Source organism: Mya arenaria, chromosome 6, assembly GCF_026914265.1.
Source record: "Mya arenaria isolate MELC-2E11 chromosome 6, ASM2691426v1".
In the NCBI taxonomy this organism is placed as follows: Eukaryota; Metazoa; Mollusca; class Bivalvia; order Myida; family Myidae; genus Mya; species Mya arenaria.
This window is the reverse complement of record NC_069127.1, coordinates 52531391-52550042: the sequence shown is the minus strand read 5'-3', so window position 1 is coordinate 52550042 and position 18652 is coordinate 52531391. Positions and strand designations below refer to the sequence as shown.

At 33.6% G+C, this 18652-nt stretch overlaps 1 protein-coding gene across 1 annotated transcript; it reads right to left on the bottom strand.

Moving 5' to 3' along the window:
• Positions 1-653: 653 nt before the first annotated feature.
• Positions 654-18148, bottom strand: LOC128238545 (ras-related and estrogen-regulated growth inhibitor-like). The gene is made up of 4 exons (XM_052954578.1): positions 17085-18148; positions 9744-9874; positions 2779-2986; positions 654-2461 (listed from the first exon to the last, which is right to left on the bottom strand). Exons 1-4 carry the CDS (start codon positions 17224-17226, stop codon positions 2280-2282), a joined length of 663 nt encoding a protein of 220 aa, XP_052810538.1. The 5' UTR covers positions 17227-18148; the 3' UTR covers positions 654-2279.
• Positions 18149-18652: the final 504 nt, after the last annotated feature.

Below are 18652 nucleotides of genomic sequence, written 5' to 3'. Positions count from 1 at the left end.
TTCTTAAACATTCCAGTGTTTTTGTTTGTGTCATAGATGTCCACCTGTCCACATTACCAACCACCACTTATAATTTTAACTTTAGAGTCATCTTTCACATATTCTTCTTTTGGTGGAGTTACTTGACGATGTAATCCTTTTTATGCGTCTAGCAGATATTTTTCATCAATGCCATCTGAGTCAAACAGCTCATAACTGTCTCCAATACTCGTTTTCATTTAAAACTTTACCCCTATTATCCTATTGACGTTTGGCATCAGTTATCACATGAACACTTTTAAGGCTTATTTCGAGTTTTCCTTGTATTACAATCGCCGAATAATCACATATTTCTTTAAATACCTCTTTTAATACTCAATTTGAGCCTCTGAATTATATTGTCTTCATCAACTACCTCATTTTTTATGTAGTGCATGAATAATCGTATGAATTAACGTGTTGACTTGACTGACTTGAAACATGTTTGAGTTTCTTAATACAGAGATCGTATCTCAGTTTAATCAAGCTTTTAATTTTTGCAAACAATTATGGTATCAAGTTAAAAGTCAAATTAAGTCTAATATTATTTTTACATGATTTGTTTTCAAAATTACAACACGAGGACATAGTTATCATAATATAATCCAAAGTTTTAGGTTAAATCGATAAAATATGACATAGTTAAACCCAAACAAAATATTCATCAAATCTGAATGATATTTATTAGAATGAAGAACAAATCAAAATGTTAACAATAACAAACGGTATGATTTTAAAAACACTCACTACAAAAATTAATATCTAAGAAATAAATAACATTATAACACATTCAGTTTCCCTAGCATACAAAACAATTTTTCACTCATCATAACACACATTTGCTGAAGATTCATTCAAACATTTCATGTGTTGCATTGTTTATAAAATTGGTAATACATATCCTGAAAGCACTTAGAAAAAAATGACTTCCGGATATTCTTTTACTAAAATTAGACATAAAGCAATACATGACAACACATTCAACACAGCCAATTTAACAAAGAATGATTTACAGAAGTTTTTTTTTAACTTAAAGAAGACATTACGCAGTACATAAAATCATTCAACACGACCACTTATATACGCGTCGGAACTATAATGTTGTTAAACTGTATATAAACAAACATTTGTATTCTAACAGTCTTGTGTTCACTTGTACTCTTGGGGAGTTCCGTCCCTTGCCAATCTGTTTTTGTCACAATTCTTGACATCGATCTCATTAGTGATTTCGATCAAGTCCCTCATAACAGGATTAAGTTTAGCTCACTCAATTTGCGTAATATTTTCTTCTGTAAGAATTCAGTATACATAAGAAAGGAATATTCGATTATAATCACTTAAATCCAATTTTCGTTAATCAAAATTCAATTTAAAACTGTATTTTGGCTGATTGAAATAAGCTACTTAGGCCTGTTAAGCTTAAGAAGTTTCGAGATATTTGGGCCTTGAGATGTCATCTATGTACGTCCAATGTTTTAAGCTATCGTCAAAGTAGGTGTTTTATAACCATTAAAGAAATCACATTTTTAAATCACAGGCAAAACTTCCCAATGTGTTTAAAACTAAGTGCAGTATAAGCAGGTTCCTTATGTAAAACATTTTATTTATAGTAACATATGGTTAGCATACCAATTACAACATGTTATCTAAAGTACTATATAATCCACATACCTATTGCAACACGATATTAAAAGAATCACCTAATCCACATACCTATTGCAACAAGATATTTGAAGAATCACATAATACACATACCTATTGCAATACGATATTAAAAGAAATACATAATTCACATACCTATTGCAACACGATATTTAACGAAATGCATAATTCAAATACTGTTTGCAATATGTGTCAACTGGAGTCTTTCTGGTCGTTTTAATAAGGCAACATTGACGAGTCAACACCTTTTTTTTCGTAGAACACTCAACATTTATGCCATCGTGAATGTGTAGTCTGGCTGCAGATAAGAAGAAACCGTGTGAGCTTGGTTTGTGGTCACCAAGCCGATCAAGTGGGTTTCCTCCGATTACCTGTTTCCGTTCACAACAGACCAATTTTTCGTGTAACATCGTAGTGTCAACGAGAGTGATAAAAACATTGTCATAGTCATTGTAAAATAAATATGTTAAAACAAAACTTGAATTGATAGCTCCTAAGTCAGTTTAAGCTTTGCTCTAAGGGACTGGATTGCTTGAATACCAAAGTCATTTGATCATTTTATGCTATTTTTACACTAAACCATGGAATCCCATACAACATTAAGATGACACCTTTTCCCGTCCAAAAGCTCCGAACACTCTATCAAAGAATGTCCTAGATCGACGCTTGTATTCGACAATGTCTCTGCACAACGCATGAAACGCATCTGTAACGTCACTTACATCTTCTGACGCTGATAGCTCTATAAAAGGACAGCCGAGAGAAATGGCAAAAGTTTGACCTGAAAATATCAAGTTTGCAGAAGTATGTTCAGTTCATTGCATGTGTTTATTCGTTTCAAATATATTTTATCATAAAAAGTAGCGCTTGTTAGGAATAAGTTGATTAAGGTTTACACTGAAAACACTTTTTATTATCAAAAATTCTTTGTGAGCATAAATTGCAATCTGCCTGTTGTTTCATAAATCGACATGTAAGTTATCTCACAAGTTATTTACTTGGCTATAAATGACTTCGTTCATTCAAAATGAATTTCCGAAGTGCATTTTTAATTCCATAAAGTTTTGTGTCGCTGAACACTATTTTTTGTAAACGCACCTTCCTCTGATGTCACCTGACGCATATGTTCTAGATCTGCTTTGTTAGCAAGGATAACAATTGGAACGTTTGACCCTTTCTTGAACTCCTCTACCTTCTTCTGCACCTCTTGTAGCAGGTTAAATGACTTCCTTGACACTATAGAATACACGAGCACATATCCGTCTGCCCACCGCATGACATCTTCCCGTGCACCACAGTCCTCATTCTGGAAATATATTTGATCATGTATTAAACCCAAACTAACTTACGATGACGTGATCAAATAAACATAAGCCTTATCAAAATGGCTTCATGACTTTTTCTAGGCAACTGCTGGAACAAGTTTAAGCACTTATAATTGAGGACATTTATCGCTTTGATTCATGAGCAGGGACAGAAATTTCCATGGTGTAACACAATTTTTCAATTATTGAATAATTCGTGTTTTAAGTTCAGCCTAATATATCAAGTTACTTTCAAGTAAAAGGGTAACATCTTTAGCTTGTAGACTGACTGAAACGGACTGTAGTTATTTCAAAAGGAACTATCTTCTGAAGTGGCGGGCTCATACCCACACAAAACATCCATACGTGTACAGTCGCATTAGTTTGATTTCAAGCGATCAAGAACGGCGCTATGACAACTCTTAGAAGTGCCGAAACTGACTGTTCGTAGCCACTGTTTGGGCGGTTACTATTGCCATTCTATTTTGTCATAAATGGCATTGCGGTTGCGCTTTGTTGAACTGATCGACAGTTATGTGTAATGTTCATGTTATTTATCAAATATAACTACAATGAACTGACCACAATATAATAAGTTGGGGTATGTTAATAAAATCCATTCTACTGTTCCTTTGGGTCTCCATCTCAATACTGTATTGCACAACCTATTAATTAATGTATCAATGCAAACAGTATCGAGACCAAGAACTTTTATGTTTTAATTTATGTTTTCTTAATGTCGTTTTGATTTCCACTAATATGATTGTGTAAGACAGTGAACTGCGGCCGGGAACCGTTTAATTAGTTTATTAAAAGTTATTTGTTGGTATATGAAAACTTAAATATGTAGGAAAGTCACCGATGGCAGCAAATTCAATGAAACAGTTTTTGTTTTTAATCATATTTTGCAATAAAAATAAGAAGCTTACATATATTTACTTTACATCTAACCTCTATTACGAAATTGGCCCCAGAACAACAAAGGTACCGTCGCAAAATTTGTTTTCTTATCCACAGTTTGTAGAGCAAATAAGATAAGCAGTTGTAAAAATAGAAATCGATTTTGGAGAAACCCGGTAATGAAAGATCACTCACTACGTTTGTGTTTGTAAGTTCTTGTTTAAATTTAGATAATACAATGAATATCAAAGTTCATTTTCGTACAGAGCATGGCTGTTCGAACAATAACATTCAGACAGTTTGGGAAATAGGTAGCTTACAAACAAATGTAAAAACATCCAGATTTCACCTTGCGTACAAGGAAGGTCTTTGTGCGAGATCTTTGCCAATTACCAGGTCTAGTCACTAATAATATGAGCACCCTTTGCAATTAATATGACGTGGATAAGCAATTCTTCATACATACCACGGGAGAAAAAGTGCACTCGAGATATTTGCCACATACTGTTATGATAAACTAGAACCCCTATGATTAATTTGGAACAATGTTGGTTATTTTGCCAAATGACAAAACTTCTGGTTATTGCTTTGGGTTTCGCGGTGATTTCTTTTTTGTGTTGATTTGCTTTAATTATTTTCATTTAATTTATGTTATGATGTAAGACGTCATTTGGAACAAGATTGATTGTCTGCATAATGTGATGAAAATAATATCGTGTGGTTGCCATAATTTTAGGAAACTTTGTGTTATTTTTGTGCCTTTTTGAATGACGGCGAGTCAAAGTCGCAAGCTTTATCTATAAATATATTTTTGTTTATAAGACAAACATTACAGAACTTACATTTTGATTGACTTAGGAAACAAAACATCTCGTCATACAGTTATATTAAATATCAACAACCGTTCTATATCTTTGATCATCACTGTGATGGCAGTTACTATTAAGAAATGATCAAGAAAAATTATTAAATAATTAAATAGGGAGAATATTCACACATGACAATAGTACATATCAACATTCCTTTAATTAGATTTCAAATGAAATTTCAACCGTTGTTTTGTTATTTCTACTAAAAGCTCTAACATTTAAACATACATCGAACATTAGGCGTATAACATTGGGTATTAGAACATAGTTTTTGGCCATAAAGTTCATCCTAATTCTTGTCAACAAAGTAACCAGGTGAATACATGTGTATAACATTCAGTTTCTGCTGTGTTAATATGTTAAGTGCACCTTTAATGCATGAGATACATTTTCTGCTACATTTGTAAGCAACATAAAAGGTGCTACTAGACTTCCAGGCTGGAAACTTTACCACGTCATAAATACTTCGTCTAAAGGCGCTATTTTGCTTCGACGAATGAAGACTCTAAACAAAGAAAACTTAACTATAATATCTTCAGCATTTTATTAGTTTAAAAAAAACATAGCCCAGTCTGTGCCACTTACAGACCCCCGCCTTCGGTATTTTATTAGACTTTGTCCATACTAGTTCCATAAAACACTTCGACAACCTTTTCACCAAAACGTCGCCTGATAGAGCACTGTCAAACATTAATTTTGGAAACAAGTTTGTCGATGTGTTTAAGGAAATTAATCACCTAATCAATACAATGAATTAAGGGCTATTAAAGTGACATAGACTGCGTTATCTATCACGTGGTACACACACACACACTGAAATAACAATATTGGAAATCTACATATTTCACAATCATTTTCATTTCAATGGAGTATCATCATATATTCGAGCAAGCAAAAAAGTTTAATTCGGCAGACCGGGCGCAGCCCGATTACGACTTATTAATTGAAATATGAAAATATAATGCTCATTTTCTACGTGTTCAGCGGGAAATGCCCCGCGGGTGCCTTTAAATAATTCCCTTAATATACTCAATCAATAATTGATAATCTAGCTGGGGTTTTCTTCGCCGGGATTCAAAATGGGTATTTGGCGATTGTAATCTGCTTATTATAATAATAAAAAATGAATAAATATGAATCGTTAGTGCGATGGCAGAAACATGAGCACAAACACTAACTCATGTTAGAAGGTAAACAACCTTTTTAGTACTAAGAAATTGTTTATTGTTATTACTTCATATCTCTTGATATATGCTAAGTATTTATTATCAGTGGTGTATCACAGCTCCGAAAAGTAATTACGGTGTACGGCATTATTGGCTGACAACAAATACTAATGACAAAGAAATATGTTTGATATTAGACGGACTGCAACCCGTGATTTATATAAGCGAACCCATAAAGTTAACTACAGCTATGTGTTATAATGTATAATAACGCATACGTACGAGTAAAGCTAATTTCTTTGCAGATGCTAAAAAATAAAATGCAATTTTTGCCTAAACATAAACTGGTTTACAGGTTACAAATCCATTCAGTGACTATTTAAAATGCAGTTGCATGATTTCATCATTATCAAAGGCAAGTTTGTGTCAGGTTAATGAACTCAGTTGGCAAACATTTACATACAATTGTCTTTTATTATTTCTATATTATTAAATGGTTGTTACTATAAATAATACGACTTAAACAATAGTCGTTTTTTTCTTGTCTAATAAAAGAATGAGATCTAACAGGACATGGACAGCAACAAAAACCTTATTTTCGTCTTGTTTAAAGCAACTAAGAGTTCATAATTATTATACAGATTGTATGTTTGAGTATGTATAATATTTATGTATGACTTCTTGTCTTGACCATCAATGTTAAAGGCCAAGGGGAATATGGCGATTTACCACTAAGCTTTGAAACCTTTATACAATCCTAGCATACACCAAATGCTTGGAAAATAAATATTGGGATTACTGCATTTATTAAAAAATCGTTATCATTAAGTATTGGGATTACTGCATTTTTAAAATATCGTTATCGATTAATATCGGGGTAGCTGCATCTTTAAAATATCGTTATCGATTAATACTGGAATAATTGCATTTTTAAAATATCGTTATCAATTAATTTTGAAACAACGGCATTTTTAATATATAGCTATCGATTAATATTGGAACAAATGCATCTTTAAAAAATAGTCATCCTTTAATATCGGTGTAACTGCATTTTTAAAATATTATTTTCAATAATATAAGGGCTACTGCGTTTTATAAATATCGTTTTCGATGAATAAATCCATTTTTAAAATACCGTAAGCGATTATTATTGGACCAAATGCATTTAAAAAAAATCGTTATCAATTGATATTGGAACAACTGCATTTTTAAAATTTTGTTATCAATAAATATTGGAAGAACTGCATCTTTAAAATATCGTTGTCGATTAATATTTGAATAACTGCATTTTTTAAAATATCATTTTCTATATATATTGTGGCTACTTCGTTAAAAATATCGTTATCGATTCATATTTGAATAAATGCATTTTTAAAATACCGGTATTGATTAATATTTGAATGAATGCATTTTTAAAATACCGATATCGATTAATATTTTAATTTAAATAAATGCATTTTTAAAACACCGGTATTGATTAATATTTGAATGAATGCATTTTAAAATACCGATATCGATTAATATTTCAAATTGAATAAATGCATTTTTAAAATACCGGTATTGATTAATATTTGAATGAATGCATTTTTAAAATACCGATATCGATTAATATTTGAATAACTGTATTTTTTAAAATATCATTATGGATTATATCGGGGTAACTGTATTTTTAAAAAAGCGCTTTCGATAAATATGCAGGTAGCTGCATTTTTATATTATCGTTATCAATACTTTAGCTCTTCAACGACAAACATTCCATAGAAGTGATGCCACAACACTTCCCCTCTCTCTTCTTGCGGTACACGGTGTTCAATGGGATTGAAGAAATAATCGGAGCTCAAGAGCATGTTACACGGTATGCAGACATTGCTTAATTGGCAATTTTCGGTACGCAACCTATCAAAATTGTTGAATATTATTTGTAACGCAAGACTCGGTTAAAATGTATGTGTTTGTAGTACGCAATTGAGGGTGGGTTGTTAATATGACCGGAAGACACTAAGACAAGCATGATCATAAGCATTAGAAGGGCATATTCCTGTATGTATTCAGTATTCATACTTCAGGCAGAAAGGTTAGATCAACGACGTAAGTCGTCATTATTCGTGGTAATACTTGTGTTATTCATGCCTTGGCGGACGGTTTTATTATAATAAATGCGTATGTGCCTACAGACATTGGCAAAGATTATTGCTAGTAATAGTTTTGTTGTTTATTGACATTCATATCTTGCAATAGACAAACCGGTATGTCATTGTCATTTTCAAAACTGGTCGTACTTGTGTGGTAATTAAAAGTTTACGCGTACGTAGAAGTGATCAAAGACACAGTGGCCTAAGAATAGATGAACGATAAAGGGGTTTAACCTGAGTCTTGGAAGTACCTGATATAATATGTTATAGAGATTGACTCATAAACTCAGAACTAGAAATGCATAAAAGCGACAAATTGAGTCCCAAATCTTCCGAAATAGAGACATTTGGGACCCAACTATATTGCTTGTCTTTTTCTAATATGTGTGTCGGACTGACGCTTTAACGCAGTATTAGTATTAGTATTTAACTATTCCCCAAGAGTACTTTAAAGGCCGTCAGTCGCTCACCTATTCTCGAATCACTTTGAGATAGGGAGCTTTCTAGGAATAATGTATTATAACTCTAAAATGTGTCACTGTAAAGCTTACAGACTCTGAAAATAACTTTTATAGCACCAATCAACTCACTGTGTCCCTTATTGGTGTTTCGTTGACCAGACCATGATGGATGTTCTAGGCGGCACCTGCCTGTACCCATATTTACGAACAGTTTAAGGTCCAAGTTTAGATATCAACCCTGACGTCTAATTCCTTAGAAATCATGTCATATACTAGTTACATGCATGTTCTTGATAGATATGAGTACTGATGAGTAGTTCCCAGGACTTGCCACTGATCCTGTGACTTACACATCAAACATCGCTGTCAATGCCGATTCTCTGTATGAAATATACGTGGTTTTACCTCTTAGAACTTACCGCCAATATTGTGTCGTTAGTAAACTCAATGAAGGTTCTCTCTCTTTATATAAAGGTATAAACCAGTTGAAAGCAAGTCTTAGTCTTAGTGTTCTAGCTGCACTCAATGTCTGAGAAACATTGATATAAGACTGCTGACAAAGGATCAGATTGTAGTTTTAAATCGTTAGTAAATATTAAAAACTGCGACCTGATATTTTGTCAACAGGTCTTTTATCAATGGTTTCTAGATATTTCCGTAAAGATTGGATCATTCCGAGACACAAAAATAAGCAAAATGTCGTATGTAAATGGGCATGTAACTCTCAGTCCATTTTTACCGGAAAATGCCCGGTTAGTATTAGTTTATAAAATAGCCTTAAAAGAAAAGACTGTAGTATATGTTTACCATATATCGAACATTCATTAAGTAGCCGGTCTGAACCAGCACTTTTGCCGAAATTCCAATTTAAAATACCATTAAGAACGTCTTCCTCAGTGAATGGGAATCTAGTTTATAAAACATTATGTTTAATTCATTTTGTAAACTAGTATTACTCTATCATTAGGATCATTAATTGCCTGGAAGTAGGCTGTAAACGATTAAAGATATATATCTTTAGGAGTTTTATGAGATTTTTCATCATCATATAATTTCCAATATTCTTTTTCATATTTTATATTTAGCAGTTATGAATTGATCATTCAACTTAATCCTATTTTGATAGTTATAACCTCGAAAGCTGCTGTTATAAAAACTTCTCGCCCGAATCATAATAGCCTTATTTTCCTCAGTTTTATGTATGTGATTTAAATGTGTATTAAATAATTACCACTGATCGTGTGTCGAGCACTTCGAATGCCATTTGTTCTCCGTCGACGACAGTGCTGTATTTGTACTTCGACTCGGCAGTTTGGTCGTACTCGCCTATGAACCTCTTCGTAATAAACCTTACCGATAATGCTGAAAAATATTTGAAATAGCATTATTCTATTTAAATGTAAATGCATCATAAATTAACGAAACATTCAAGTGAAATTTAAATTTAAATCACAATTAAACCTTTGAATTGTTTTCTACGATTAAGTCTTATTTTACAAAGTAATACAAAAAAACATATAAGCGATTTGGTATTGTTTGATAAGTTGTGGAAAAAATGCACCCAAAAATCTGAATCCCATTGCAATGTGCACATTCTTCAGACTGTTTAACTAAGATGTTGTATTATCTTTCAAAATTACACGAGAAACTTTCACTGATGGTCAGCTCGATATGTTAGCATGTTAGCGATTTAGCATTATAAGGGAGTTTTTAAATAATTATACCACCCCCACTTTTGATTTTCACCACAGTGTGTACTTTCTTCAGACTTTGTTCAAAATACAGTACAGCCCATTACAGGGGTAGAAGGGTATTTAGATGTGTTCATATCTGCAAAATAATGCATTTCCTTTTTTTCAATTGTGTTTTATTCCTGTTTTTCCCCAACTAAAATACACAAAAAAGGCTTGAAATAAATTTAAGTCCAATGTTTGATATTTTTCGAAATGGCAGAAGATAAAAACATTCAGTAAGAAGGTGTTTGAGATGTCTTAAACATGGTATTGTTTGTATGGAATCTGGAATAAAATGTTTTTTTACATTCTGATTTTGAAGTTTCTTGTATTCCATTTTACACTTTGTTTTTATTAAAAAGGTTTTGGCTTGCGATTTCAACACCGTTGTTTATCTTTTTAATTAAGATATATCTACTTTCACCATCAACACAGGTAAATTTAACACATGTAAACTGATCACTTTATCATCACTTTAATATCATTGTGGTATTCCTGAATTCAATAATAAAAAAAAAGAAATTGTAAGGGGATTTATTGCGTTTCTAGATTTTTATGAACTTAAAAAATATCTGGGGTTGAATATTATTTATTGGAGACTGCGCTTCAAGTTGTCTTCTAATGAATCTTATGCATGACGCTTTCGTTTGTTTTCGTATGATCCTAAAGCTGTGCTGTCATAGTTTTACATATTTGACAACTTTTTTATCTTGACTTGAGCCAACTGTTGTATAAATGTCTGGAAAACAGTTATATAAGACTGCTAAAAATCAGATTGCAAATTTTCAATATTTCTATTTGAAAATATATGTTTAATGGCTAAAACTGTTTACTAATTATTCGGCAGTTTTACCTCCAGTGAACCAGTGATGACAGTCCCTAAACGGTAATCTAATCATTAATTGATTACGTTATTTTGGTGCGTGTGTGTTCTGTTTGTGGTGTGTGTACGTGTGTACGTGTGTACGTGGTATTTGTGCGTGTGTACGTTGTGTCTGTACGTGAGTACCAGATGTCTGTACGTTTGTGTATCCCGTGCAGTGTCGTTTTCGCCGTTTGTGTTCCTCTAAACATAATTCATATTTGAATGGCTGACTACTGGGCATGTCCAAGACGCTTATACCATCTATTATGAATAACGTAATTTTCATACGTGTTTGGTATATTTGTGTTTTTTGTACGTTGTACGTATGTAACTAATTCAGTCTCGTCTGGGCTCTTACCTTCTGCCACTAAACATGGCTTATATGTTAATGTTTGACAAATGGGCATCATTGTATAATTTGCCTAATCGAAAATCAGCAAAAGACATTAAGGTGCTGAATAGTAATATATTGATAAAGCTAGTTATGTGTTTCGTTTCTTTCTTAGGACACTTGGCTCCTTGAAATTTCTGAAACAGCAATGATGCAATGGTTTCAATTAACACTATTTCCAATTTATCTAAACCATGCACAGGGAATGCTTGAGTTGTCTCTGGTTAACAGTGATTCTGAGCACTTTACTGGATTCTTTACCATCATTCATCTGTTGCGTTTATAAAACGTTTTTGCAATGTATATACATGTAGTTTGCTTATTTTCTAACGTGTACGTACCTAAATCAGTGTCATTTGCACCCTTATATAGTACCCATAAACAGAGCTTATATTAAATTGTTTGAATATTGGTCTTGTCCCTGTAGTCTGTAGTCATTGGCATAATCTAAAACCTCAACGGACATAATGGTGCAGAGCAGGGATATATTGATACAGCTTGTTTAGCAATGTGCACCGTGTCTTGCTTCTTCTACGGCGATCTGGCGCCTTGAAATTTCTTCAGCAATAATGATGCCGTGGTGTCAATGATAGGAAAAAGATGCTTATATCACTTGTTGTTAAGGCAAGTAATTTCAGAAACAGGTTTTTAGAAAAACGTTATTTTAGATTCCTCAAAGCCATGTACATGGCTTTCTTAAGTTGTCTCTGGTTTTCACTGATTCTGTTCAACTTCCATGAATTTTAAACCTCTTTGGTAAACGGATCTAAGACATTCTTCTTAACACAAGAGAGTTTCTGTACACTGTTGTTAGTTATTTTGTCAAAAAGTATTGACTGAATTATGAATACTGGGTTGGAATGACCTTTATGAAATACTATGCGTCAAATTGTCTTAAGTGAGTCTTGTGTTGGGACAAATGTGAGGTTATTCGCATATGACTAGTTTACCCCCCCCCCCACCACTTATCTCGTGTTTAAGTGATCTCGTGTTTAACTGACCGTTCCGTGGCGGTATCCAATCCTCTACTGATAAAGCTATTCAAACTCCCAAGAATACTGGTGTTCAAGTCGTCACATGTTTCATTGATCATTCCATGGGGTTAAGCTCATCATTTATTGATAGATTTATTTACACTCTCACTTCCCTCGAGTTCAACCATCACGTGTTTCAGTGACCATTCAATGGCGTTATTCTTATTAAATTGATTAAGTTATTTACACCTCAGTGAACTCGTATTCCAGTGCCCATTCCATGGCGGTTAGCTCATGAAAGTGATCAAGTTATTTATACTCTCATTTAACTCGTCTTCCAGTGATCTCGTATTTCACTGACCATTTAAAAGAGGTCGATAATCACTGTGTCGTTTGGAACCAGACATTCCGTCTCTTAGCAGGGGTTTATTTGAATGTATTACAACTGCTTTTTGCGCCCAGTGCTTCTGTCTCTAAAAAGGCTTTAATAATTTGAATGTATGACAACTGGGCTTTTCCCTGTAATTTCCAGTGTATAATTGGCTTAATAGAAAAAACAGCACTAGACCTTCTGGTGCAGAACAGTGGTTATTGAAACAGCTTGTTTGGCAATGTGTTTTCCTCTTCTACGACGACTTGGCGCCTTGACATTTTGTATTCAATAATGATGCCATGGTGTCAATGATATAATAAGGAAGTTTTTATCACTGATTGTTGAAGCAAGAAATTTTAGAAACAGATTAATTGGATAAAAACTATTTAAATTTCTATAATCCTTGTACATGGTATGCTACTTCAGTTGCCTTTGATTCTTATGAAATTTCAGGAATCCCATCATTTATCTGTTGCGTTATTTTGATGTGTGTGTTGTCTGTTTATTATTATAACGTTTATGTACCTAGTTCAGTGTCCTTTGTACCCTTACATTGTACCCCTAAACAGAGATTATATCTATGATTGACTACAGGGCTTGTCCCTGTATATTTATTATTATTATTATATAATTGGCCTTACCGAAAACCTCAAAACACATTCTGGTGTAGCATAGTCATGTATTAATATAGCTTGTACAGAAATGTGTATTTCTGCTTCTTCGGCGACCTAGGCCTTGAATGTTTTTCAGGAATAATGATGCCGTGATGTCAATGATAGGAATAGGATGTTCTCATTACTGATTGTTGAAGAAAGAAATTCAAGAAACAGGTTAATTATATAAATTCTATTTTAGATACTTCTCAACCATGTACATGGCATGCTATTTTTGTTGCCTTGGTGACCACTTATTCAACATAACTTCAATGAATCCCATCATGTATCATTTGTGTAAGTATGATGCGGCTGTGGTTTGTTTATTTTTTTACGTGTAAGTACCTAGTTCAGTATCGTTTGCGCCCTTACCCCTTACCACTAAACAGAGCTTTTTATTGAATGATAGACTACTGGGCTTGTCCCTGTAGTTTTCATTGTATAATTGGCCTTATCGAAAAAACAGCAATATACATTCTGGTGCAGAACAGTGGTATATTGATAGAGTTTGTGTAGTCATGAGTTTTGTTTCTTTCTTAGGCGACTTGGCGCCTTGAAATTCCGTAAGCAATAATGATGCCATGGTGTCAATGGTAGGATTAATTTTTCATCATTGATTGTTGAATCACGAAATTGTAGAAATAGGTTAATTAGATAAGCATTCTTTTAGATTCCTCTAAGCCGTGTAAGGCTTGCTACTTTAGTTGCCTGTAGTTCACACTTACTCTTAGCAATTTCCAGGTATCCCATCATTTATCTGTGGCGTTATTATGATCTGTGTGTAGTATTCATATTTTCTTAACGTTTTTGTTAGTTCAGTGTCGTTTATGCCCTAACCTCGTTCCTCCAAGTATACCTCATATTTGGATGTATGACTACTCGACTCCCTGTAGATTTCATTGTTTTATAGGCTTTATCGGAAACCTGAACAGACATTCAGTGGTATATTGATACAGTTTGTGTAGCCATGCGTTTTGCATATTCTTCGGCTTTTCAGTGCCTTGAATTTTTTTAAGCAATAATGATGCCGTAATGTCAGTGATAGGAAGAAGAAGTTTTCATCACCGATATTTGAAGAAAGAAATTCTAGAAACAGGTTAATTGGATAAACACTAGATTCCTCTAAGCCCTGTACATAACATGCTACTTAAGTTGCCTCTGGTTTACACTGATTCAAAGCAACTTGAAGAAATGTTAAACCTCTTTGGTAAACGGATCGGAGACATTCTTGTTACGCATGCGATGGTCGGTTGGCGATAGATACACCTTTGTTTGTTATTTGTCAAACATAATTGTCTGAATTATTGTTATTGGGCCTTAGATATGTCCTTTTAAACAAACTACTTCCAATTACAAATACTTAAAAATGAATTATATTGTAGAAATAGTTCAGACTATTGTTAATTTAAACTGTATTTATTTTTCAACGATTGTGAAGAAATTTATAACTTATGCGAAGTCACTCTTGTTGGCACAATATTACGCAAGAGTGTGGTCTTGTGCTTTTGGGAAAGTCAAAGAACCCGGCGGAAACCCACTTCTCCGGCTTGGTGACCACCAACCAAACTGGCATGCACCCAGGCTGGTAATTGAACCCTGATCGCCTAGTAAGAATCGAGTGCGCGATAACCAGACAACCTAGACTTCAGTTGTGGACCATGTTTCTGAAAATGGGGCGTGTTGTAAATTTTTTTTTAAATCCTGAAGCAACTTTAATCGAGTTTGAATAAGTAATAAATATTACGGAATTCGGATAGTTGTGAAATTAAAACGAAATGTTTACCGCTGCATATGCATTCGTTTTCACTCAGAGTTTAAAGCCATTCTTTGTATGAAAGAACAGGCCACACATAAATAAATGAACAAAATGCGTTATAAATTTAGGACCAGGTAGGTAAGTAAGTGTTTTTACTATTGTTCCTGTGGTGGACACCTTTGGCTACTAACGCTCCTCAGAAGAAAAAGACAGGGATTAAAATTGGACATGGTTGACAGTCAAAATTTGTTTTAAATTGGGCCGATTTTACTAAGTCGGTCGGGTAACCGCATAATATATAAACATATTGGATTCTATGTTATAGTTAGATGACGTAAAATAAAATCGTAATGATTTGATAGGGCGGAGTGAGCGTAGTGAATTCAGGTTATCTAACCGACTTAGAATACAACTTCATTGGCTGACACATTGCCAACACAAACTGTGACGCAGTGATTGTGTATCGGATAAGAAGCAGTGTACGGACGTTTAAACACCTGCGAAAATTGAAATTTTTAAGGAATAAGCCAAGTAATTTATAAATACCTATCTGCAATTTCCTTGGCTGTAAATATATGTTATATTCTAAACTTTATAGTAGCTAAGTTTTTTTGTCGATGTTATTAATTACTTATAAAGCAAAGTATTGTTTTGCGCTTGCGGTTATAATACATTTTTATATTTAAGCTACGTTTGGAAAGTAAAATTAATCATCTTGGCTTAAATCGCTAAGTTAGACAGGTAGCATAGCAAAGTTCATTGCACAAATGGTGTGTAATATTTCCATATGTTTTCAAGGGCTAGAATTATGAAGTTTAAGAAAACGAATATATAAGAATTTGCAGATGTATAAAAATTTCACGTTAAACCAAGGCGTGTGTTTTTGCAGTAGTTAATGTTATAGATATAGGGTATTTACTGCTATGTGATTGTTATCAACTCAAGTGCAAAGAATTCCTTTATTACAAAAGAACTAGGTCAATAGTAGATGCAAGAATGCACGTATCCGAAATATTTTTTAACTCAATTCAACACGGGTGGAAAAAGTTTTAAGTTTTAACTAACTTCATCAATTAAAATAGGGTAGGTATGAAAGTAGGTAGGTATAACTTCTTTCTATTTTTTAAACCAGGATTCTGTACCAAAACCGACCTTTATCACTGGATGATGAAAACATCAAATGTAAAATGTTCAAATTTTACCATTTTCACTCAAAACAAATGCTCATTTTTATGAAATTACGGAGGAACCCCCCCCCCCCCCCCCCCCCACGGCAAAATGAAGTGTAGGGTCGGGAGAAAAAAAAGGTCGGTCAGGTTATTGGAATGAAAAAATATTTGTTTTCGACTCATTTTGGAACAAGGCAAGTTAGAAAGAAGTTTCCCTTAAAAGATGTCTTTTTTTCTAATTTTTAACGTGCGAACTATTTTGGTTTGCTTGTATATTAATGATGCAATCCTTTGCCAAACTTTGAACTTGACTGGGATTTGTAGAACGGTGCAACGCTGAAATTTGGCCAAGATAATTAACAGTGCCACGTGATATTATCAATGTATTGTCAAACTATCCATAAGTCGGCATTTCAAAAATATATCATATTAACTATCTATACAGATTGTATATCTATTATTATTCACAATGTTGCTATACATGAACATTATCCATATTCTTGAATTGTTATTGATATTGGCTACCTTGTAACGATGGTCACATGCATTAAAATTGTATATATTTGTTTGACAAGATTCTTTTTAGCATAAGTCGAAATAAACGTATGTTCTATTTTGAATATATAATTAAACACTTCATCATATAAAATGTACCCACCACTTTTCCCAACGCCCTCGGCTCCAAGGACAGCTATTTTGGTCTCACCTAGAGACGACTTTTTCCGTTTCAGGTATGGCTTCAATGCTCCCTGCCCCCCTGTCGCGTTGTCTCCAAGATTCCTTTCTGGACCTACACTCATTGTACTTTCCAATAGTAAAACTGCGATAACTCGAAAGGCAATAACTCGAGAACACTGGATTGGTCGAGGTCGTGGCTAAGTCCCGACCTTTATTTATCAATTGTTCATATTAAATATACGAGCATTGATATTGTTTTAAAGTTTTAAGAACAGGTCCTTCTGTTGTAAACAATAACGCCGTTACTCTCATATCATGCTGATTTTAATTGTTCACATTTTTACCACGCGCTGTGTCGTTTAAGTTTGTTTTCGTTCGTGTTGTCTGATTTTGCATCTGTTTATGTTTATCACGTCAGACACTATAGTCACTACTAGCAAAGATACTAGAAACACTTATTTTCATGTCTTTATTTCGCTTAAATATGGTCCTGTACTTTATTTCTATATTTATCATGAAAGTTTTTTTCCTGCTTATTACTTATGTAGTCAATTTTTAATATCCGTCGGTATTTTTATATATGTCAAGAAAATTTTGTGTTCCTGCGTAAGTCTTGTTTTATTGAATAATTAATATCCGTCAATTTATGTCGATATAATGGTACAAAACCTTCTAATACAAGTTTTACTAGCGGTATTAAACAAGTACAACTTTTTTCCTGAGAGTTCGTTATACATTCAAACAATAGTTTTTCCTGATTAACACAATTATACACAGACTTTCCGTCTTGTTATATTCGTATTTCATCGTTTTTCTATAACAAAACCTCCATAAATATGATTTTTTCGCATTTCACCTTGCGCTATCGCTTTTTTTCGTCAAAATCCTCCACTGTAGTTGAATATAATACTGCGTTAATCCAAGAGGAACATTTGCTACCAATATATCAAACGATTTGCGCCTACACAATGATTGCAAAAACCATCAGATATTGTTTTGTACTTACGAATACCTAGATTTCCAGGAGGCATATTACAGCCGGGTAACTAAGGTTAGCAGTGTTACGAGGGTAGGTTGGCTGTTCAATGTTTATATTACTGAATCTTTACCGTAGTTCATCTAATACCCCGTTTATATGACGAGACTAACCCTCGATGTTTAGATAGAATGATATATAGATTGATTTATTTCTGTATAAAATGCTTGAAACATGGTAACATTATACATGATTAAAACATCAACCATAAGTCAAATAGTCCATACCAACCACATTGTACCCAAAGGATATCACACAAAAAAATTCCCTTATTTCAATTGTGGTCCTTAGGCAAATAACCACTGACAGAGTTAGATTTATACTCGAGTGCAAAATTGCCCCATTGTCTAGAGACGATGTATATTTGCCCCGGTGGATATATTAAGCCCAAGGGGGGAGGGGTAATTTTAACCCCAGTTGCAAATATACGTCATGTAAATGGGGACATTAGCAGTTATGCGCATTTCGAAGGTTGCTATAATACCAAAGTGACTAGGAGTACAATAAGAGAG

Bases quoted from the DNA above. Each gene is read 5' to 3' on its own strand.
- LOC128238545 (XM_052954578.1), bottom strand. From the start codon at position 17,226: ATGAGTGTAGGTCCAGAAAGGAATCTTGGAGACAACGCGACAGGGGGG. The intron at 9,875-17,084 runs GTGGGTACATTT...AATATTTTTCAG, and splicing joins CGAGGGCGTTGGGAAAAGTG to CATTATCGGTAAGGTTTATT. The intron at 2,987-9,743 runs GTAATTATTTAA...ATATATTTCCAG, and splicing joins TGCTCGACACACGATCAGTG to AATGAGGACTGTGGTGCACG.